This window comes from Seriola aureovittata, chromosome 17 (assembly GCF_021018895.1).
Source record: "Seriola aureovittata isolate HTS-2021-v1 ecotype China chromosome 17, ASM2101889v1, whole genome shotgun sequence".
Taxonomy (NCBI): Eukaryota; Metazoa; Chordata; class Actinopteri; order Carangiformes; family Carangidae; genus Seriola; species Seriola aureovittata.
In genome coordinates, this window is record NC_079380.1 from 8,505,551 (window position 1) to 8,530,042 (window position 24,492).

The following is a 24,492-nucleotide window of genomic DNA, read 5'->3' on the forward strand; positions in this document are numbered from 1 at the left end:
AGTAAATGTTCCTGATTCAGTTTCCACATCAGAAAATTCAATGCATTTATCCAAAAGGGGCAAAGACAAGGCACCACTTTGTCCCTGTCATGATGCCAATGATCACAAAGTGTCCCTACTCGACTTGCATTCTCACACTGAGAAGGACAGCCAAGGAACACAACCTTTAACATAAGCATGAAGCCAGTATTTCATGAAAACTCTGTATTTTTGAGTTTTTGACTGTCGGGCAGACAACAAAAGACACTTGAATGTCAACTTGATGATGTTGACTTTGGCTTCAGGGAATAACTGAGTAGTTGTCACTATTTTCTGATATTTTATACTCTGAACAATCCAAATATTAAAGAAAAAAGGTGTCAGAAATATTGATAATGAAAATATGGTTGTAACCTCTTATGATGGAATAATATGACCTTACCCAAGGTTTTCTGTGTGTTAATTACAGAATGATTGAACTAATTTGATAAAAAACACAACTTTACAACAAATAAGTAACAAATATAAAAATATATAACATTTATAAATTTCGTCCCTTTTATTTTGACATTTATTTTGAAAAGTCAATACAGTCGTACGTGCCGGGCGTGTAAGCACTCTGCTCGCCGGACGGGAGGGCGTGGCCTCGTTTGGTTTCGGGAAGAAGCCGACTGTCACACAATTCATGAGAACCAGAGAGAGTAGGCGACGCGGGGAAACACGCTCACAAGATTATGAAGACTGGCCGTCGGTCTATCTTACGGACACAGGCTTTAATATAACACCTTCAAAAGCTCGCCGTTAAATGGTAAGATACTTGCTTTTCATACACGTTTCTGAGTTTACGGATATGCCCATGATAATGTTTAGTTATATGTTTCAAATGTCAGTATTATTCGATACGTTGTAAAATATGTGCGGACTCAAGTTTTTAAACCACTCGGTGACGCAGTCTGTGTTATTTACCTCGCGTTTTTATATTTGTAAATCATAGAGTTGTTGGTATATCAGCATGTAATGTAAACAATAATTTAGACAGTAATCCCCGGAAGGCCTTTTGGCAAATTGATCCGATTGTCTAACGTCATATTTTTTAAAGTTAATTCTAGATTTCTTATTTGTTAATCTAGCAATTCTGTTTTTTTTAAATAATCATCGTGTACATATGCGAAATACCGAATATGTTATTTCGGAAAATCGGAAGGTGTCACTTTAAAATTGGGCTTGTGTTTACGTAGGCCTTAATACGTACGTGATTCCAGCCAGTACAACAGCTGATTACCCTGAAAGTGATACACTGTGATTTACATTGATGTGTGTTTGTGTGTGTTTGTGTGTTTGTGTGTGTTTGTGTGTGTGTGTGTGTGTGTGTGTGTGTGTGTGTGTGTGTGTGTGTGTGTGTTTGTCTCTCAGTGAATTGCTTTTTCACTGCCATGTCTGGAAATTGGTGGTCGAGGCGTTCAAGGCCAGGGGCAATTCCAGGCAAGAGTGAGCCTCTCCAGGGTCGAGGCATTCATGTTTTCCTCTTCTGGACAAAGGATGGGGAGAGATATTTGTCCCACACGAGTGGAGAGGTCACAGCAGAGGAGCTGTGCATCTCAGCTGCCGAGGCTGTAGGTGAGTGGGACAGCCTTGACCAGATACACAGCACCGCACTGATCAAAGTGAAAGGAGTTTCCTTTTTTTTCTTTGTCATGTAGTATTTTTGGACTGTGTGTGTGTTTATCCTCTATGTTTATTCCACAGGGATAACACCTGTGTGCCATGTGTTGTTTGCTCTGTACAATCCACTGTCACGCTGCTGGTACAGTCCAAACCACATTTTCAGTGCAGATGAGAACTCCAGCCTGGTACTTCACTACTGTATGAGGTTAGCCTGTGTTTGTATAACACTGTGTTAAGAGGGCAGATAGAACAGAGTGGGCATATTCACAAAGGCTTTCTGTTTTCTATGTCCCATAGGTTCTACTTTCGGAATTGGCACGGTCTAAATGAGAGGGAGCCGGCTGTATCCCGGTATCGTCTCAGACCTGGGACTGATCAGGGCAGTTCCCCTCTGCTTGAAATCACAGCCTTAGAGTATTTATTCTCTCAGGTCTGTATTGAACATAATGTTTTTGGTCTACTGCTTATTTATTGAACGCACATGACTGCATTTGTGGCGCACGAAATATTAGCACTACCTAACCACTTTGCCTCTTGTGTCTCCAAAAGGCTAAATATGAGTTTGTGAACGAAGTAGTTCAGATGGAAGACGTTCAGTCAGAGGAGGAGCTAAATCGCTTCAAAAATGAGAGCTTGGGAATGGCTGTGCTTCACCTCTCACACCAAGCAGTGCAAACAGGCTGTACCTTACAAGACGTTGCAGAGAAAGTCAGGTAATTACTTGGATGGAGGGGCTGTAGTAGAGCCAAGTCATATGCTGTTATAAGTGGTACTTTTTAATCACCTGTATAACTAAAGTTGTGAAATAGTAACAATGACTAATTGCACTAAAATCTGTAAATTTGTCAACAAAGATGTTAAATGGTCTATTGTGTTTTGATGATATATATACATGTACATCTTCTAATCTAATCGAATGACTGGATCTAGGTAACAATAACATTTCTCTTTTTTCATTTCAGCTTCCTCCGCTGCATCCCAAAGTCTTTCTCCAAGCACATTTCCAAAAACAACTTACTGACGAAGTTCAGGATCCACCGGGTGTTTGCAGACTTTGTGCGGACCTTCCAGCAGCACACTGTGGACAAGGGGCGGCTGGGCGCCCACGAGATCATGTACAAGTACATCTCTACTCTCGAGCACTTGGCACCACGTTTTGGTACAGAGACCTTCCCTGTACCCTACCTGGAGCAGAGGGAGGAAGGGGATGGAAGTAGCTCTTACTCCAACACCACCCATGCGCAGGGTGTCTCAAAAGACAACTACACGGCTCCCGCCACACATGAAATACTGGTGTCTGGGATCAACGGCATTCAGTGGAGGAAGGTGTCCGGTCAGAAGGTTTGTCAAAATGCATTTTCAGTCAAGCTCCTGACGCTGTGAATTGTTTTGTATTCTGCTAGTGTCGACTTTTTATAAAATGAATTCCATCTCTTTGCCTAGGCACAGGCAAACACTTACCTCAGGAATGACTACATGAGCAAAGCGAAACTGCAGTCCAGCCAGCCAAATGCGAACACTCCCAACAAATTGACCCCCTTCTGTGATTTCCCTGAAATAACTCACATAGCCATCACTGGAGCTAATGTGTGCATTAGCACTCAGGACAACCGCTGCATGGTGAGAGCACTTGTTTACCCCTTTGTGTAAAAGCTTTGATACATTAATTTGATTGGTAAATGTGCTTGTGATGTACTAGTCCAATTGATATACTGTATATTAGTCATTCTGTCTGTGAGCTTGCTCAGTCTTTAAAGTATCTGTATATACTGTACATTAAGCATGGATGCCTAGATTCTCTTATATTCTCCAGTTCTATATGTGTGTGACTAAAAGTGCTTTGGCTTTTGGTACACTTCAGGCATGATATTATGTTTTGAATTTGTATGCGTCTGTAGGTGGGAGCTCTGATTGTAAGCTAGTGGTGTTTCTGTATGTGTATGTAGGAGGTTCAGATGAACTCCAGCCAGCAGGCCCGTTCCTTCATCTCCCTCCTGGATGGATACTATCGGCTGACTGCAGACGCCCACCACTATCTTTGTCATGAAGTGGCTCCCCCAAGGGTAGTGCTGGGTGAAGCAAATGGACTGCATGGGCCTATGCAGTGAGTTTTCCCCTCTTACACATGCACATATAGACACAAACAGGCTATAAAGAGACGCAGGGCGTTATATCACAACTCTGGTTTGTTTCCAGTGATGATTTTGTGCTGCTGAAGCTGAAAAAGGAGGCCGCAGAGGAGGGAGCTTTCCTTGTACGTTGGAGTGCTCTTGACTATCACCGCATCATCCTAGCTGTGCTAAACACAAATAAGGTAAGTCAAAACCCACTCTCTTCTCTGGGAATGATAGCAGTGTAGTCATGGTGAAAATTTTCTGTTACTGTCATGCACACCTGTGTTTATGTGAACTTACCGGCTCACAGAACGAATCGACGCAAAGCCACAAGCAGTTTCGGATTCAGTACAAGGGTTCAGTGTTCTGTCTGGAGGGCTGGGACCGAGAATTCTCCAGTGTGAAGGAGCTCACGGACAGCCTCAAGACCTTTGTGCTCAAGTCTGGATCAGAGAACTTCACTATCAAAAAATGCTGCTTTCCAAGACAAGCAGGTTTGTATTTATTGGGCATCACGTGTATCTTGAAGTTTTCCCGTGGCTCAGTGGCTGTGTTCTGGGATATTTAGATATGTTTGACATCGCTTTGTCTGTTTTTGTGATGTAGAGTCATCCAACCTTCTGGTGATGAGGCAAGGTGCCGATCACCCTGATCACAACGACCCCTGGTCCCTGAACATGAGCCAGCTACGCTTCCACCAGATCAAGGACAAAGAGATCACTCAGGTGATGAGATCCACTCGCCACCCTCAATGTGAGAGTCTGCTTCACCTGACAAGCTTAGGTACTGACCGGGTCGGGGGGGTTGTGTTTACAAACAGGAACAGCATCTCGGCCGTGGGACCAGAACTAACATCTACTCAGGACGTCTTCTGGTGCAGGGACGGGGGAACAGCGATGATGATGACGACAAGTTCAACAACAACTCGGACCGCAAAGGGATCCGAGTGGTTCTCAAGATACTAGACCAAAGCCATAAAGATATTGCACTGGTGAGTCTTGTGATCTTTGCACTAATGATGATGAACGAATGAACAGTGATAGTTTATCAAATCCAAACAGATATTAACTCGTGTAATCTAGTATCCTCACATATTTGATTTCAGTATCCCTTCCTCTATCTTTCTTAGGCATTTTTTGAAACCGCAAGTCTCATGAGCCAGGTGTCCCACAGTCATCTGGTGTTTGTGCATGGTGTGTCTGTGAAAGGATCTGAAAGTAAGTGCAATAACACTCCTCACCTCCACAAACTCACTTCCACTTTTTAGATATGTGACTTCCTTGTTTGCCTCTTCTTGCATACTGTGACCAGTGTTTATAGTCAAATTTATATTGTGGCACCAAGTGAACCATGAAGCAAATGCATAACAACTTTCAGCCTTCTCTGTTTTAAAGAGACACGCCACCTGTTTACATTTTGCTTGTGGCTGTAGCAAAGACTTGACCTCTATGACATGTTTCTACCATTGCAGACATCATGGTGGAAGAATTTGTGGAGTTTGGGCCTTTGGATGTTTTCCTTCGCAAAGAAAAGGCATCAGTGACTCCTCGTTGGAAATTTATCGTTGCAAAACAACTTGCCAGTGCTCTCAGCTATCTTGTGAGTTCAAACACGACTTTGTGTTTTTTCTGGTAGTGTCAACTGGACACCAAGTTTTGCGTTTTGAGTTTGAGTTCTGCGATCAGGAAATGAACATTTTACTATCAGACCAAGCTTGAAGATAAGAGCTGCAAGTGAAGTCCATTTTTTTCCCCAAATGACTGATAGCTATAATATTTTGTGTTAAACCTAATTTAATGACACTCTGCATCCCAAATAGTGAATACCATTTTCATTATTGTAGGAGACCAAACGGCTGGTCCATGGAAATGTCTGTGCCAAGAACATTCTGGTGGCAAGGCGAGGTCTGGAGCATGGTACTACTCCTTTCATCAAGCTGAGTGACCCAGGAATTGCCCTGAGTGTACTTTCACGGGAAGGTCAGTACCAGCAACTCACTTTACACAAATGGCCTTCACTTTACAGGAAAGTCCCCCAACTCGATCGACTTCAGGTTTTTTATGTATCTTGTTGAATGTTCTGCCTTATTTTAATCAGATTCAGTAAACAGGAACCTTCAACCAGACCATTTCCTGTGACCTATTTCCTGTTGTCTTGCAGCTTTACCTCACAATGTGTCATTTCATGCTGTCCGAGATAAAATAATCACTGTCAAACAAGCTCACCCTTGGTTAGTGTATATAATTCCATATAACATGAAGAAGTATGAAGAATGAAGCAAAGTAGAGCAATATTGTCAAGTACCAGTTTTTTGCCGCTGCTGACATTGAATGCACATAGAAAACCAACTTTGTAGAGTCTGCAGGTCCTTTTCTAAGATAAAATGTTTTTAGCGGTTTTATTGATTTAAGATCATTTTAATATAAAATTAGACCAACATAAAATTCTTCTGTAGCTCTTGTAAGCATTTGTTCATTTGTCACGTGGAGATCATCTTTTCATGATACGTATAACTTCTGTCATTTATTATTCTTGCTTTTCTGCACTGCAGAGCGCCTGGACCGTATCCCGTGGATCGCCCCTGAGTGTGTGGACAGCGGGGCACCCATTGGCGGTGCTGCTGACCAGTGGAGCTTTGGTGTCACACTGCTCGAAATCTGCAACAACGGCGATGTTCCTATGAGTGGCAGTGCATTGTCTAAGGTTGACCCATACTCTTTTTTCCCCTTCCAAAAGCCACAAGCTTCACCTGCCTGTTTTATACCTCTGACCTCTAATTGTAACCCCCCCCCCCCCAACAGAAAGAGCGATTTTATCAGCAAAAGGGACGCTTAGCTGAACCATCCTCCCAGGAACTGGCCAGCTTCATCAGCATGTGTTTGACCTACGAGCCTGTGCAGAGGCCTTCGTTCCGCACTGTGCTCAGAAATCTCACAGAACTCATGATCAAAGGTGGGGTTTTCTTAACACATCACACTACTTTTTGTGTGTCTTTCATCCTGTCTCAGTGCATGTAATGAACAAGTGTTTTTTTTTTCATGCTAACAGATCCTGATATATCTCCCAGTGAAACTCTTCCTGACATGGACCCTAGCGTGTTTCATAAACGCTATCTGAAAGAGATTCGGGAGTTAGGAGAGGTGGGTCCTAGCACCACAACACCAGTAGTTTCCTCTTTTATGCTTCTGCACCAGAGTTTTTTGTGTTGTCCGTCCATCCGTCCCATTTTTGTGAGCGCGATAGCTCAGTAACACCGTGAGAGAATGTCTTTAAATTTGGCACAAACATTCACTCGGAATCAACTGATTAGATTCTGGTGGTCAAAGGTCAAAGTCACCGGGACCACACAAAACACGTTTTTAGCCACAACTCAAGAACATAAATGGTTAATATTTTATATGATTCTGGATATACGGGGATGTAACCTAACCAGTAATTTTAGTTTGTGTGTGTGTAAGAGAAAAACCCACATTTTTTTGTTCTGTCCCCAGGGTCACTTTGGAAAGGTGACTCTCTACCTGTATGACCCAGCCAACGATGGGACGGGAGAGCGTGTGGCAGTGAAGGCTTTGAAACAGGAGAATGGTTATTCGCCTGATGGCTGGATGAAGGAGATTGAGATCCTGAAATCCCTTGATCACAGCAACATTGTCAAGTACAAGGGCTGTTGTACGGAACTGGGTGAGTGCTCAGCCTGTCTTCTGTCTGCTTCAGATATCTTAATAATTGAAATACATGTCAACACATAGTGTCTGCATGTGCAAAGGAGTGCTTGCTCAGTAGCTCTCTTTTAACTTGCCCTGCTCAGTGGATGATTCAGGGAATTGATTTTTGGTTCCTTCTGTTCATCTGTAAATATTGAAAATCTTGTCAAAGTGCACCACTTTTTCCAATATATGTCAATAAAATGAGCTTTCAACACACAGCAAGCTGTGCACCACAGCTCCTTCAAAAACTGGATAGTCAGCAGGTCATTCTTGCCTTTGAAAAATAATACGAAATAGGAGGATAAAAGCACTGTTGCATTGTCCATTCACAGGAGGACAAGTGGTGCAGCTAATAATGGAGTACCTTCCTCTGGGGAGTCTGCGAGACTACCTTCCCAAACGTAATCTGGGTGTTCCCCAGTGCCTGATGTTTGCTCAGCAGATCTGTCAGGTAAGTTTATGCATTTCCTCTGAATCTTATAATGCTATGCGCATTATAAGAATCTTGTAATCTGTGTGCAAACTGAACAGACGTCACAGATGTCAGGTTGTGTTCTGCTTCCTTCAGAAGAAGTTGTGTTTTTCCATTAATTTTTGTACAAGAATTTTCCATACACTGCCTACATTTGCCCAAAGTAGATAATCTGTCATATAATTAATTTATAGCACTCTAGGTTTCTCTGTATTGTCTTTGATTCATTCTGTTTAAGTTGGTTATCCAGAGAAATGTCCACCACTCAGCATGCTGTCTGTCGCATGTTTGAGACATGAGCATCTTTTTTAGCCTGTCTTTTCTTTCTGTTTTACAGGGGATGGATTACTTGCACTCGAAGCGATACATCCATCGAGACCTAGCTGCCCGTAATGTCTTAGTGGAAAATGACCGCTTGGTGAAGATTGGAGACTTTGGCCTGACAAAATACATCCCTGAAGGCGAAATCTACTATCGTGTCCGTGAGGATGGGGACAGCCCAGTGTTCTGGTGAGTTCATGCAGCACTTAAATGTGTTTTTCAGTGACTGGTTCTATGACTTCGGCCACTGAGCTGTATTTCTGCATTATGTAGGTATGCCATTGAGTGCCTGAAGGAGAGCAAATTTTCCTTTTCCTCTGACATTTGGTCCTTCGGCGTTACATTGTATGAGATCCTTACCCGCTGCGACCACCGCCAAAGCCCGCCAACAGTACGTCATCTCTTCAAACAAGTTTACACCAGCATCTATTTTACCTGTGACTAATCAAGTCATTTCAGATTCCCTGTATTAAATGCACAGTGCACACTTCTGTGTTTTTTGTAGAAGTTCTCTGAGATGATGGAAGCAACCCAAGGACAGATGACTGTGATGGTACTCATAAAACTGTTGGAGAAACAGCTGCGATTGCCTTGTCCGAAAGAATGCCCGCATGAGGTAACATTATGTGCTCATTAAACAAAATTGACAATTTGTTGGCATGATGAGTAACCTGATATTTTCATAATTATTACATAATTTTTTACCAACAGGTGAAAATGTTGATGGAACAGTGTTGGGCTGCAGAGCCCGCACAACGGCCATCATTCAAATCCATCATTGAAAAGTTGGAGGCAATTCGCCGAACATATGACTGGCAGCAAGGTATAAACTTTTCCCTGGCTCAGATTTGCTGATCAGTTCATCAAAGATCTACGTGTCTCCATCATATTACAGGGTAGCCAGTAATGTGTTTCCTGCTGTGCAATGCCTACTGCCTCCATTTACATATTATGTATTTATAGCCTTCTTTTTGATAACGGCACACTGCATCCTCTCATATGTGATATTGCCAAAATATTAAACTCAATTGGTGTGTCTTTATTTCCTGGCTGATAAGTTGAACTTCATGGGGGAAGTTGATGGCTTGGGCAGTCAGCTACCCAGTGTCAGCTTTTATCTTTAAAAAATTATGGGTTTGCATATATCACAGTAAGTATTAAGAGTTTCTGTAAGGTGGGGATATTACTAGCTTTCATATGTTTCTGTACATTTTTTGAGTGAATGTTCACTTTGCATTTAATTTTGTATAAACCAAAAGAACAAATTCAAAATCTAATAAAACATTTTTTCACATGTCCTTTTCTTTCAAAACTGATGCATGTGTCAAAAAGTGTATAAAAATGTGTTACGTAATGTGCCATTCTTTTGTGCATTACAGGATGTCCTATATGCACCAAAGCACAGCTATATTTATCACTAGCTTAGGGATATACTGCAATAAAAGCAACTTCTACAGTAACAGTTTTAACAAACGGGTCATTCAGGGAACGCTATCTCCTAATACCCTATGTTGCCTTGACCATTTAGGTGCCTGTGCACATGGCACTACTTTAGGTAGGACAGAAAGTGTGTCACACATGAAAATGAAAACATGCTGTACCACTGACTGCAGCACACCACTTCAGTTGCTGGAAACAATGCACCTACAATTCTTGCTGCAGAGGGACAAATAAAAATAACAACACTGCTGCTCTGGTAGGTGTTTGAACAACAGGTGTTTGAATCGGTGTTCTGCATACACCTTGAGAAAGAGCCAATAAAATAAAAATGGACCTTGTGCAATGCAAATTAACAACCACTGAAGGGTCTCTGTTTAGATACAGGCTTTCCAACCACATAGCTGAGCGGCTGCAAGATCTCTCTCTGTGTTTGAAAGAAAATACTGCAAGGGCCAAAGACTAATACAATATGAGGACTAGTACAAGGTGGTGCCACCTTCAGTTGAGTCACTGAATGCATACTATGTTACAGTTGTGCATTTTAGAAACATAAAACTGTCTCCTGTCTGGAGGATAAGGATGAGAGCAATATTTGTGGACGTATTTTTCCGGAAGGTGTTTTGCCAGTCACACAGATCCACCTCTGAACCCCCAAACTCACTTCAGATCTGACTCATAATCTTGGAGTGAAACTTACACTCCACCAAGAGCCGATTTCTGGACATGATATTGGCCCCTGAAGTCCCTATCTGAACTGTGAACCCATGAGGAGCATAGATTTTCTGTAGCCAAACGCAAATGTCTCTTTATCCTTCAATATCAGTGCAGACTACAGTGTACTATCAACTGACACAAGCTACCACAACATCATCTCTTCTACATCCAAGGCTCTGGATACACAGAATAAATATATAAATAAATACACTTTTTTATTAGGTACACCTAGCTAAAGCTAATACAACAGCCCTGTAATAAATCCTCCTTTATGAAGATTATAATGAAACTAATAATATAACTGAAACACAAAAGTAGCACATATTAAATATTCATATCATATTTAAATAAAGAAACCAATATCTTAAGCTTATAAATCAAAACAGTTAGCTGCATGTAAACAGGACTAATAAAAGTATACATTTGGCTGGATGAATAATTAATATAGTGATTTTTTTATATTCAGAGTTGCAATATAGCATGTATCATATGTTCTTTATAAATGTGTCATATGAGTCATATGTGTTATACAATGAATCATATTACTCTAATTACTCTGTTAAAGAATGTTTTAAACACCTTTGTAATCCAAATTTTAATATCTGAGCTGATCTCATAATATTGGGTCGAGATAGAAAGGAAAACCCGGGAAGTCTGTCTAATTGAAATGCCTGAGCAATCGTTAAGATTAGTTTTATGACACTCTAGGGCCCCACTGAGAAATCTGCAGCATTTATTACAGGGGACCCCCGTAGCTCCGCCCCCAGCCTCCGTTACGTCGTAGTCATGGAAATGCGTCCCCCTCTCGTCCAATGAGAAGCGTCGCTGGTGCCATGTGTGTATTGTTTAAACTGCTCAAATCAGACAGAGTTTCCAGACCGACAAAACTTCCACCAAACTGAGTGATGGCGGCCGCCGTGTCTGTTAGCTCAGCTGCCAAGGATGAAAGCACAGACACTGGACTCGGTTTCGCCTCTCGTCCGCTTCGTGAACATTACGACCTCGCTGCGGATCACGAAAACTGGATGGCCGGAGACTGCCTGCATCCCGAACTGGAACCCGGGGAAGAGGAATCGACACCGGGTCGCGAATGTCAGCGGAGGGTCGACGAGGACCTGACATCACTGAGCCCCGAAGAGATTGAGAGCCGCTTGGAGAGAACTCGTCGGGAGTTTTACAACCGTAGAAAAATTATCATAAAAAACCTGCCATCCGACGTTAGCAATCAGGTATGAGTAAAAACTACGAGCCAAATGGAGATTTAAACTGTTGGATGATTGATTGATTGACGGGGTCGTTTGGCTAACGTTAGCCTAGCTTCAATATGCCTGCCATGCTACCTAAGTTAGCCTACTAGCCATTTAACTAGTTAGCTACCTTTTAACTTTTGTTATGCGGGGTTTTGCTTTGACTCTACAACAGTTGAAAAAGCCAACCCACCGTCACTTGCAGCCGCGAAACACCGTTAGGGTCGTGATTAATTTGTTTGGGTTAGGTCAACTAACGGCTTAGGTTAAGTGCCAGGTGGTCAGATAACTGTCAATAATGGTCATCTGTGGCCTGCATGACCTGCCAGTCCGGCCTCGTAGGTAACAACTGGGTAACTTAAATTTCCTTGGTTTAATTTCACTATTCAAGTTGCCAAGCCAAACTTTTGGTAATTTCACTCTCTTCATGGGTTTTACAGGTGCACTGGAGCTTTTTCATCGGCCCATCTGTTGTTATTAAAGCTGGCGTTTGGCTCCATCAACCAGCCACAGATTTTAGTCATGATGCCACATTTTTTTTGGAACGTGCCTGACTCGTGGGGAGCGGTGGGCCTGCGGGCGGTACCATTGTTCACATGGGGGTGGAGGGTGGGGGTGGTGGGAGTTCGAGATGTGAGTTGCAATATAACAAAAGGTGGAAGGCGTGGAGACAAAACGTTTCAGAAAATGCTAGACAGCATCACCATTCGTTTGTGAATGGGCAAAAACAGCGCAGAACAATTTCTCCCACAACAATGAGTCAGTTATTCACCTCCCTCACCCCGACAGGTGCACTTGTTACTAGTTTCCCAGTGGACATGAATGAGTTAATTATGTGATGACCAAAACCTGCAATTAAGCAATCCACAAATTTATAAGAAAAATCTGCAACTTATATCTGGTATTTTATGTATGGGTTCTTGATTAAATGGACATAAGGTCTGATCATTTTAAATATCCGGATGTAATCGTTGTCTTTTCTTATTTACAGGAGGTCCATGAGCTGTTGGGCAACTATGACTTGAAGTACTGCTTTGTTGACAAATACAAGGGCACAGGTTGGTCTGAGTACTTGTCCATCATGTTAGACATCTTCATTTTAAAGGACTGAAGGATTTTGGCACAAATAATTGATATGTATATATAAAAAGATGGATGAAGATTAATCATGTGTACGGGTTGGGTTTTCTCCATTGAGAGTAGTTAATCTTCTAAAATCTTCTCAATTAGGATAAATTCCTTCACAAATTGTGGAGCAGAGTAAATAAAATGATAAAGGATCTTGATTTGAGGAAAATACTGAATAAATGGAACAAAAAAAAAATCCTGGAGTAGACCCCAAATTTACACTTGTGCCCCAGTAGTTCATCACTAATGGTGACAAGATTCTTTGACTTAAAGTAAATTGCAGTGATAATACCCTATTTTTTGTGCGACTGTTGAGTGGTTCGACTGCAGCTGCAGTGTGTGTCTAGTACACAAAAGTGTATCAACTCTAGCAGAGATTTCACAGCAAAGTTTGCTACCAGGAGAGGTTGTCCATTTACCTAACATTTTTCCACTCAGCCTTTTCTTCTGTAGCTGCTGTGTTTGAGGCTAATCTGTTGGTTAAAGTTTTTGGAAGGAGATAGTATAACCAAATATTTTTTGCTCTCAAATGAAACACTTTCTCCAATGATGAAAAATTGGTCGAAAGGGCTTGACAGAATTTGAAATGGAAGGAATAAGAATTTATTTGTAACATATTCCAAAAATGCCAGACAAATAGCAAGTGGAAGGGAGGGCCTGTTTCACGATGATGTAAGTACAATCAGACAGATTAGCTTGCCATTATAAGTGTGAAAGCTGATTTATCAGGAATAACTGGCATTAAAAAATGAATCAAACAGAAACATCCACTTACGCTAAAATGGTTTTGCACAATGACGGAGCAATATCCCACTGGAAAGTGGCTGATAACAATGGACCAGACATTTGCTCGAGTCAGATGGTAAATTCAGGTTATGCCTGATATGGACCAAACTGTTGTGGGAGATAACCAGTCACATTTAGATATTCTTTTGTGCAAAATCTTGTTGGCTGGTAAAAAGACCACTCTGACTATTTTGTTGTTTCTTTAGGTGACTTTCAGACATGACTGCAAAAGTCCCCCCCCCCCCCCCCCTTCTCATCCTCTTTCAAAACACATGGGTAACAGGATGTTTGCTTCAGCACACTATGGGGCTTTAGTATACCTCATTGCACTTTAACAAGAGGCTATCACTGACACTGTAGACAGTGGGTGATAGTAACATTCAAACCTCAGGTCACCTAACAGTGACAGTTTGTCAGATAAAGTACCCTTTTGATTCTTGACAGCCATTGTAGTTTCAATAAGGGAAATGTTGCAGTGACATAAAAGCTGGTGTGTGGTGACATCATGCCACCAGCATTGTCTTTTATCACACCACCTAAAGGAGAAATGATGTCACAACCAATGTTCGCTCCCTGAGACCTGCTGTGTAAGAAAATGGATTTTACTGTTAATGCTGCCTGAACAAATGTCACTCCCTCACTTTACACCAAATGTTTATTGTCTCTCTTTTCCCCTCTCTGTCCCCCATCACCCTCAGCATTTGTGACACTGCTCAATGGGGAACAGGCTCAGTGTGCCATCAAAGAGTTCCACCAGCATGTGCTACGGGACAGGGAGATCTCTGTGCAGCTGCAGCCGACAGACGCTCTGCTGTGCATCGCCAACTTGCCTCGTGCTTTCACCCAGCAGCAGTTTGAGGAATTGGTGCGACCCTTTGGGAACCTGGAGCGCTGCTTTCTGGTGTACAGTGCCTCCACCGGGCATTCCAAGGGTTATGGCTTTGTGGAGTACATGAAGAAGGACTCAGCGGCCAGGGCCAAGTCAGAGCTTTTAGGAAAGCAGCTGGGTTCCCGCATGCTGTACGTCCACTGGACTGAGGTGGGCTCCCTCACATACCCACTGCTGCACTCCAAATGTCTGTGTGTGGACCGCCTGCCCCCAAACCTGCTGACAGCCCAAGACCTCCGCAACGCCCTGGCTGACACCCATGCGCCAGTCTTCTGCCAGGTCAAATTCACCACACACAAAACGCACTTCCTTTCATGTTAAAATGCTTTTGGTTGGCAACTTAATCCAGATTGCAATTGACTCCAAAAATAGTAGATTTAGTGCCACTATTCATTGACCAGTGATTTCCAAGAATACAGTTTGCCACTCTATATCAAGCTTGCTGTTGTTACACTTTCCCCGGATACTTTTTTGTCAGTTTCTTCTGTGTTGATTCATGCAATGCAAGGCCTTATTAACAAAGAGCCTTTTGAGACTGATGAAGGTGATGTGCTGCTACATGTATCAGAAAGTTGTAGAATTGGCCCTGATGGTGTAGGACATTATTTTAGGGATTGTTTACAAATGGAGAGGAACCATTTTGTACAACTGTATTCCATATTTGATCTTTCAGTACCTTTCACCTTTGCCCCAGTTTTCATGTGGCCACTCAAAGTTTCTATAGCATTGAGCATTGCTGGTTTCTATGGTGATGACCACCTGACTCCCCCAGGTGGTGTCATTCAGCAGGCTTTTCTGGAATGAGAGAGGGTTGTCCTTTTCGCACAACACACAGAGTAGCACTTTTCTGCTGGTTCCAGGGTTTTTTTTTTTTTTTTTTTTTTTAAGGATTGTGGCAAAAGGCAGTGATGATTAAGGACCATACAATAGTGATAATAAGAGAAACAGTTTAGTTTCCCAACACTAGTTTTAACAAAGTGGAGCTGGCCTGGTTATGAAGTTGTGAAATCTGGTGGCATTGAATCATGAGGCCACAACTAATGACTGATAGTGAGTAAAGGGCCATTTAAAAGGAAATTCAAAAGCCATATAGTCAGCAGAATAGTACTTATCTGTGAATAAATGAACAATGAAGTGTTGGTTTGGTGTTTTTGGATTTGACAGGAAATAGGGATGGTTTAAGGTCTGCTGAACTTTTAAATGAGTTTCAATTGTGATTGGAAACATTAAAATCTAATTATTTGTTCTCTGGCAATCCTCGCCATTTATGGCCATTTTTCTTGCTCCTTTTCTAAGTAATTTTCAAAAAGTGGACATTTCATTATTGTACTCGGTGGAAGAGTAAATCATCTGAGTCTTAAATGACAGGCTGGTATGAGACGCTGTCATAGCTAGAAAAGGTCCTACCTGTCACTTGTAAAGGGAGTCACTGTTATCAGTAAACAAAACAAAAAGGAAAAACACTGTCTCTCTGTTGGGAAATTTTCAACATCACTTTTGACCAGTCTGAGCAATAATTCTGGTACATTTCAGGGGTTTTACTGGGCATTAGGTTTCCTTTTTAGATGGATGTTCCACTCAAATATGTGCTTGGGCTAAGTGAAAAGCCACAGGCCTACCATTCAGTCCATACCATGTGTTTATTGTATTTATTTGCATTAGAACTTGGGCTAATGAGTCTCTGTGAGATTAGAAAGAATTGTTTTTTCCCCTCTACAGTTGGCTCAGGGACAAGATGGAAGTTTTCGGCGTTTTGCAGTTTTGGAGTTTGCCACTGCAGAGATGGCCGAAGAGGCACAGCGACTCACTGATGGCAGGCTGCTGGGTGGGACACACATAAGGGTGTCCTTCTGTGCCCCTGGCCCTCCTGGGAGAAGCATGTTGGCTGCTCTGATCGCCGCCCAAACCATGGTAATCAAATCAAACTGACACTGATCTTTCACATGTCCAAAGTTATTATTCAGTTTGTCATTTCTATGTCATGTCTAATTGCCTGTCTTGTGATTTCCACCTTCAAGGCTGTGAACAGGGGTAAAGGTCTCCTCCCTGATCCCACAGCCATGCAGATACTCACAGGCCTCAATAACCCCGCCACGCTCAAGATGCTGCTCAACCCTCTGTCACAGGGACACAAACAAGGTGAGCAGTTCTCACTGGCTCTTAAACAATGGATACATTTAAGATTTCTTCCGGTGCTGTGGATCCTTACCTTCCCTCTGTGTGCAGGCATCCTTGGGGCAGCCCCTACGATGCCGCTGCTGGCCAACCCCGCCCTGTCCGCCGCCCTGCTCCAGCTGCTCCTTCAGAACCAGGCCAAGGCCCAGCAGGTACTGCTGTCTTTCTGCCTTGTCTCCGCTATGTTCCGCTTAGCTGCTCAGCCTGTTTTGATTCATCCTCTCCCACTGATACGCACCTTTTTTTTTCCCCCACTCTCTGCTCTTTCCCTCTTTACCTTTAGCAAGCCTTTCTGGGAAATCATCTTCTGTGGGCTCAGGTGCTGCACAATAAAGAAAGCCCTCTAGTACCTTGTGTGAGTGATAATGGTGTTTGTGTTTGGCTATCAGTGTGTGTGAGCTGGTTGCAAAGCTTGATGAATCCTGGTCTTTTTATGTGGTTGGTGATAGAAAACTCAGTGCCTGGGTGGGTAAGCTCTCGCAGGGAAAGTGTGAGGTTTGTTTTTTGAGTGTGTGTGTGTGTGTGTGTGGGGGGGTGTAGTTTGAGTGGTGCTGAGTGATGTGGTAGGTGTACTACTCTATTGTGCATCAAAATTGTAAATACCCCTTCTGTAAGAACATAATTTCATGTGTTGTGAGTAAGCCTTGGTGCTGATTTAAGTGTGCTCGTGTAGCTCAGCAGTTTTCCGCTGCTCCAGTGTGGTAGCCACGCTGTGTGACCCTCTTGTGACACTGAACTCTGCTCTCTCCATTGGCCAGCAGGCAGGACTCATTGGGGAGAATCCTCTGGCTGCTCTGCCTGTCCAGCAGGGAGTCCATCTGCTCGGAGACCTACCCCAAGGTTTGGCATCCGCCCGCTCCAGCCATAGCTCCTTAAGCATGTTTTTGCTTTTATGATGCTAAACATCTGTAGCCTCTCCTTGCCCGTTAGTCATGCTTCCTGCTCTTTACACTAATTATGATGCTAGATAAGGCTGGAAGTTACGTGGTAGAATATCATGGCCAAACATATTAATTTGCACCTGATTAGGTATGTTTTCATTTGTATTCAAGAAAAAAATGTTTTTTGCAAATCTGACTTTGATAGGAAAAACCTAATTGAGAGATTGCCAAATGGATCATAGATTAAAGATTACATTATTTGTAATTTACAATTTCGTTCCTCTATTTAATTCCTCTAGGTGGTGTAGTCTCAGGTCTTGGTCTTCAGACCGATCCTCTGGCCCCCATAAAGCCAATGCCACTTGGCAGAGCCCTGACAAGGGAGCAGGAGTCTCCCACAGCAGCATGCACCTTCCCCCAGACTTCCTCTCCCACCCTGCAGGGCATCTCCATGCCCCTGATGGGTGGCATGATGGGAGCAGATGGTCTCACAGCACAAGGGGTGAGGTCCCAAGTAATTTCTGTACTATGCTTTTCTGCCTCTTGTATTCTTGTCCAGTTTTTTTACCCATGTGTAAATGAGAAATGGGTGGGGGAAAAAAAATGAATCACCTCTTTCCTTCCTGTTAGGTCTCCATACTAGGAGATCCTCCCAAAGATGTGAATATTCCCCAGAACGCCTTCCTCGGTGTCAATAATGTGTTTCCCTCAGGTGAGGTTCTTGTTTGCAGCGTGTGGTTCTGAATTTCCTTCTTACTAGTCTGTTATTGTTTGCTGCAGCACCTGAAGTAAACACAGATGTCTGTCTCCCCTCTCCTACTCCAGGAGGAAGCTGCCGACCTCACCCTTATAGAAAGAGGCCTACACTAAGTAATGTGTCCAACCAGCACACACACCAGAGCATACAGCCAAATTATAACCTGCGCTACCAGGATTCCTACAGCCCTGAATATCCTCCTCTGCACCAGGTAACCACCAGATTCCTCCTTTCTTCCGTTGTGCGTCTTTTCTAAATAGGCGCTGCTTTTTGGAGATGATTTGTGGTTTTGAATAGACAATGATGTGCACGCCGCACAGCCTGGCTGCTCATTGCTGCCCATTCAGTAGGCTATATGATGTTTGGTCTGAGGCCCATCTGGTGTTACTCCTCAGGATCCCCTGGCCCATTTGTATGAACAGCAGGAGAACCTTGACACTGGGGCCTTGGCAGGATTCGGACAGCAGGTAGTGTTTTCTTTAATTTTTTTTTTTTGTTTTTTTTCCAACCAATTGTAGATGATGTGAGCAGATCTTTAATGTTATTAAATGAATTAGATATCGGACTGATAATAAAACGGCGTGTTTCGACTGTCTCTGCAGCCCTCTCATCACCCAGACTACAGCGAGCGATTTTCCCACTACAGTTACCCTCCCAGCCCACCCCTCTCCTCATACTTCAGCTCAGGGCCGGAAGCTTCCAGTAATGGCAGCCTCCCTACCACCCAGCTCAATAGGGTAATTTGAAAGCTTTGGACTGATTTGGACTTTGTTTATTTATTTTATTCTTTTTTTTTTTTTTTTTTTTTTTAAATTAACATCCGTTTTGGTCTCAAACTATTGATTACTTGCCAGTGCAAGAACATCAAGGTAGCACTGTAAGAGATAAAACAGGGGAGGGTTACATTCCAGGAATAAGCCCATGTTCAATAATTAATGTTATGCTGTAAGTGCATGAGCCTCAAAAGTGTAGGTCACTGAAAGTTGTTTTTGTCCTCAGGCTGTGGGAATGCCTCCTGTGAGCCACACCAGTAACTACCCCCCAGGCCTGGGGAACGCTGTGAAGGTAATTTACACTTTCTTGCCTTTGCCTTTAACTTTTTGTACAGTTTTTGCTTCTACAATGAAATACTCTTCATTGATTTTTTTATTTTTATTTTTTTTTGCCAATTATAGACTCCCATTGGTAGTCACAAGCGTGTGTTCTCCCGGCTGATCCCATCTCCAGAGCCAAGCCCTGAGGGCGGCTATGTGGGCCAGCACTCCCAAGGCCTTGGTGGCCATTATGCAGACTCCTACCTTAAGCGAAAGCGTATATTTTGAATAAAGCTGACTGCTTCTTGCTGTATGAGTAGCCATTCAACAGCCAGGACATGATGGCATCTCCTCCAATGAACTTGAGCTTGGCAGTCCTTGGATTTGTCTCCTGTTTACTCCTGTGAGTGACCCCTGGAGGGCGCTGAGGAGTGCAGCTTGTTGCTATCTGGACACTTGTGTCACTCTATGGGAATTCTTGGTGGCTGTTTTTTCTTTTTTGTGTATATATGATTTTAGTGTGTTGGTAAATTAAGTTTTTACTTTTTTTCATTTTTTATTTGACTTTTAATTTTCTGTTGAACGATTTGTACAGTGAGAAAAAATGGTTAATTAGCTAATGAAGTCTTTTCTCTTCAGCATCATTTTTTATTCTTGTGTTGAGTGTGGTGTATCAGCAGAGCTACAGATAGTTTGGCCAGTTTTCAGTGGCAGCCATAGGCTGCTTTTTATAATGTTTGACATCTCACTAAAGTGAAGCTGTCCACATATTCAGGCAAAGGGATTTGCATAGTATTAAAAACAAGCTTTACTACAGAGGCTCAACATTTAAGTAGCCTTACTAATTCCATGTAAAAAGTTCAGTTGTTTGTTTAATGAGATGGTGTTTTTGTGTTATGGTGTTTTTTTGTTTTCCCCTTCCTTGCACAAGGTTGTATATTTTGCTTTATTACTCTTTCTGGATTCAGGCCTTTCCTCATCGGTTAACATTCAGCTTTCCATCCACCAATGACGGCTGCATGTACCTGCCTGTGTATTATAGGTTAAGCGTTCTACCATTCTGGCATATTTTCTCAAGCCTCAACTTTTCCACGTTGTTTGTCTTTTGATCCACACCCTCCAACTTGTTTTCGGAGTCTATTCTCTACACTGGTTGTTGAGTGATGCACTTGGAGGGCACAGGTCACACTCCTAATCTGTTCTCACCAATACAGGATGCCATTTTCAAGTCTCCTGGAGTTGAATATTTTCTGTGTTTTTAATGTGCGTTCTGTTTGCTAAGTTAAATTTTGAATGTCTTAAAGTCCACACACCTCAGTGGTGGAGCTGGATGGGTGGGGCAGTGAACATCGGCTGTGCACCATCCCTCGAGCTGCCAGCACATCGTGAATACAGGAATCTCAGGGAGAGGCCTGACTCATTGACTTCGCTTCTCTAGATGAATAGATGGCAGGTGGAATGATGGACACAGCCCATGTTCAAAGTTTTCTTATAATGGTGGGATTTAAGTCTGTCAGGGGATATACTAATGGAAGCTACTGGCAGGTGATTGGTCAGTGACATGATTGTCCTTGTTTTTTCTTTTTTTTTCCTTTTTTTTTGTGAATAATTATCTGGTTGACAGTTTGATTGTGAAAACCCATTACCTCTGACTTCTGCTAGGAAATGCAGCTACACTTGAGCCTTAACATTGTTTTCTGTGATCTCATCCTGCCCTGTGTTGGCTTCCATCTACATTTACCGTTTCTGTGTTATTTGCTGTGTAAATAGTTAAAGCTTGATCATTTTCCTGAGTCCAAAACTTGTTTTCTTTAATAATACCTGCTCCTGGTCTGGCGTTCTTGAATGAATTTGCTGCTCCTTGTGTTTTTGTTTGCCTGTATGTTTGAAAGCTGATGTGACCAAGAGTGGCGCTGCAGCAGACTGCTCATGTTGTGTATGGACCAAGAGATGCAGCTGTACTGTATGATCATCATTCATTTTGATTGATTTGATGCTAACCGCTATCCTCTCCTCTGTACCGCCATGGTTGTCTCTGTATGTGTGTGATGTGAGCAAGTAAATGTTATTTAAACTCGTTGTTGTGAATTCATCATTTAAAAAAAAAAAAACATAGAAAATATACACAGTATCTCTGTGATATCTACATTTGACATTTTGGGGGTTATGTATTTTACCTTAAATAGTTAACCTGTTTTCTTTTTGGTTTGACACAGAGCACATAATTTGCTCTTTAAGCACAACTGCCTGAGGAGTTTTAATTTTTGTGATTGAAAAATTTTAGAGCTGATTTGTTAAAGTGACCCATAACAGATTTGCTTAATTAGACTTTAATTGTGTCTTAAAACCCAGAGAGTTTAATTGCAGAATGCAATTCTGCTGAATGCAATTAAACTCTGTCAGTGTCCACATGTTAGTGCATGTGAGTCCCTCCTGTTAACCATAGGTCCTCCCCACTTTTATAAACGCACAGACACTGCCCCCATTATAGATGGTGCAGTGCAGTATGCAGCCTTCAGGTGAGAGTGACCTGTCAGTTTTCTCCACAGATGAAATCACGTTTTCATCTAAAAATGCCTCAGACAAGGAAAGAGATAAGACCATAGCACAGGTGGACTGGCCATGGGAACTACCAGATCAAATCCCAAATTGTTCTGGTGGACCATCAAAACATCCATACAGTTTTTACAGGCTCCACCGGTGTCATTCGTTTTACCAGCCCAGGCTAAATTTCTTTCCCTGTCCGACCCGGGAGCCAATACTGGTCTTTACCGAGATAAAGAATCCTATGAGCTGCCAAAGGGCTCGAGCTTAACTCAGAACATGCCTTTCTTCCCTTCCATGTGTAAGTAACTTGATTGATGGCACCATAATGCCACAAATCTCTTTTCACTTGACAGGCTCCAGAACACATGATAACATTAGCTAAGTTGCTGTTACCCATATTATGAATGTGTTTGGCAAATGTTGCTATCGCTAGCTAGCTTACTGCTATTATTGCTGTGCGTATCACTAGCGTTAACAGTTGTTGCTGTTTTTATTTCGTTGGCTCTCGTGTACTTGTATTTTTATTCAGTTGTGCTTCTTGTGGTTGTCTTTAGTGGCCGCTTTCACTGGACTTCATTACACCTTGTTGACTGGGAACTGAGGCCGTGGGTGATGAAGCATTTGTTTTGGTCAAGATGCTGGTTGTATAGAGCAACATCCAGTGGCAGTGACGGACCTTTAAATTGTTGATCATTTCACAGAGAACCTATTCATCAGCACTAATAATATAGGATATTTCGTATAAGACAAAATAAGCCGTGTGGTTGAGAGCATGATCAGCTAAGTTTAGATCAGCTTTATTAAGTCCTCTATCGGTAGAATAAAATCTTTGCTTCAGGCATGAAAGTAACAAACACAAGTGAGCTATAGAAAAAGCTACATGGAACCCTATTGGATACTAAAAATTATGTGGAAAATTTTAAAGGCTAGCAAATGTGATTTTGATTTAATGGAGGAAAGGTATACAAGTCCTTTATATTGTTTAAAGCTACACAAAGAAGTATATAGTACTTATATTTTAGCCCAATTGTATGGACTAATGGACCAGAACCGAGGTGCCATGCACAGCCAGCTTATGTTTTGCTTCATTGGATAGGCGACCAACCATAAAAAATAATGCTTCTGCACACTTGCAGACAGAGCTTTTCAGGAACAGGTGCGGTAGTCAGGAAGCATCAAGTCAACAAAAAGGAAGATGCATCAAAGCATCTGCTAACAAAATTACTGGTTGTTAACTCAACTACAAGATTTTGTCGTCTTCTGTTCCCCTACATGGAAAAAAACTGGAGGCTGGTAACAACAGCTGTATTAGTGTTTCATGAAGTGCCTTTGAGCACAGCACATATCCTCTGTACTTAAGTTACAACATGTTATCGGACAGATGCTGTGGCTCTATCAGTGCAGCATAGCTGTGAGTGTGACCTGCATGAATATAAAGCAGGTTACTGCTGAGAGGATAATTTTTCTTCCATGGATGACTAATTATTTAACAACAAGCACAGTCAGTCAGTTATCAGCTATCAAGGCGAATAACAGGTTGCTCAAAAAATAAAAACAACTTGAAGAGATATGTCAAACTGTGAAGTGAGAGAAATTACAATTCACCCTGATAAGGCTGTATATACAGCCTGATGACATTCAGATTTAATTAAAACACAAACCAAAGAATAACCTGAAATGTCAACTGTGTTCTTATAGGCGTAGGACTTTCAGCCTCTGTTCAGCAGACCCTGAGGGTAATGGCAGGTCAATTGTGCTCTTATCAGGCAGAAATTGAGCTTAAAGTCGTCTGCCCAGATGATAGGCTGTGTGGCAACACTGAGCCCTTTGCATTACTGTCCCTCACCCTTCAGACTGAGGTGCTAAGGGCCAAGAGGCACTGAAGAGAGAGCTCCTCTTCCCCTCAGCAGCCATCAGGATGAAAGGTTTTGATTAGATGTTATTCTTGTGGTCCCACAGAGCCTCAAGGAGCAGAGCCGCTGATGGAGCTTTCCCCCTGATGGGCAAAACACAAGTGCAGAACATTGGTCATAAAACTCCCCTTTTAACACAGATACTGTTTGTGACATTTCTCCAAGAGAAAAATTCAGCTGTATGTTTTGGTTTGTCACGGCCTGTCACCTAAGAAATACATCTGAAGGAGAAATAATCTCTTTTATCATCTGTAAACGACAATGGAAATGAGAACATTATGAAGAAACAATGGCATTGCTTTTTAGAGCTGCTGACATGATATTAGTGTTTTTCGCAGCCAGGAGGTTTATTTCTGTAATATTTATCTGTAATGCTTCAGGCACCCCTGAATGATGTTCTCATACCTGCAGCCAGTCTACCCAGAGTTCTCAGAGGGATCCGCCGAGGCTCGGTGGACGCTGTGTCAGACACATTTAGATTTCTGCCTTTCATATTTCCACCCACACAGTCACCCTGCACAGTTGCTGGTGAACGCTGCAGAAACCTGCGATTTTCCCAAATACAGACAGGAAGGAAGAAGAGCTCTGAAGGCAGATCACTGCGGCATAATTTATCACAAATTACTAACGCACAAATGAAGGAAAAGTTATTATTTCTTATATAATTGTGCATTTGCTGTCGAGCTGAAAATGTAACCGCTTCATCTCACTTTACTTCCCATG

At 42.4% G+C, this 24,492-nt stretch overlaps 2 protein-coding genes across 3 annotated transcripts; both read left to right on the forward strand.

Annotated features, from left to right (window-relative positions):
* Positions 1–643: 643 nt before the first annotated feature.
* On the forward strand, positions 644–9,556 carry tyk2 (tyrosine kinase 2). Its single transcript, XM_056402071.1, has 24 exons — positions 644–787; positions 1,393–1,596; positions 1,726–1,849; positions 1,942–2,074; positions 2,194–2,357; positions 2,607–2,985; positions 3,088–3,264; positions 3,591–3,748; positions 3,841–3,958; positions 4,069–4,252; positions 4,365–4,483; positions 4,579–4,749; positions 4,888–4,975; positions 5,230–5,357; positions 5,602–5,737; positions 6,310–6,461; positions 6,560–6,710; positions 6,807–6,898; positions 7,250–7,439; positions 7,798–7,916; positions 8,275–8,447; positions 8,532–8,649; positions 8,764–8,874; positions 8,970–9,556. Exons 2-24 carry the CDS (start codon positions 1,413–1,415, stop codon positions 9,111–9,113), a joined length of 3,513 nt encoding a protein of 1,170 aa, XP_056258046.1. The 5' UTR covers positions 644–787; positions 1,393–1,412; the 3' UTR covers positions 9,114–9,556.
* Positions 9,557–11,298: 1,742 nt separating this feature from the next.
* On the forward strand, positions 11,299–21,388 carry raver1 (ribonucleoprotein, PTB-binding 1). 2 transcript variants are annotated; one of them, XM_056400532.1, is made up of 15 exons: positions 11,299–11,641; positions 12,651–12,717; positions 14,272–14,741; positions 16,182–16,373; positions 16,481–16,601; positions 16,689–16,789; positions 16,921–16,992; positions 17,399–17,477; positions 17,818–18,020; positions 18,149–18,230; positions 18,344–18,486; positions 18,671–18,742; positions 18,878–19,012; positions 19,275–19,340; positions 19,451–21,388. In XM_056400532.1, the coding sequence occupies exons 1-15, from the start codon at positions 11,318–11,320 to the stop codon at positions 19,595–19,597; spliced, it is 2,274 nt and encodes a 757-aa protein (XP_056256507.1). In that variant the 5' UTR covers positions 11,299–11,317; the 3' UTR covers positions 19,598–21,388. The 2 variants fall into 2 exon arrangements, with proteins under 2 accessions (XP_056256507.1, XP_056256506.1); XM_056400531.1 differs by lacking the exon at positions 16,921–16,992.
* Positions 21,389–24,492: the final 3,104 nt, after the last annotated feature.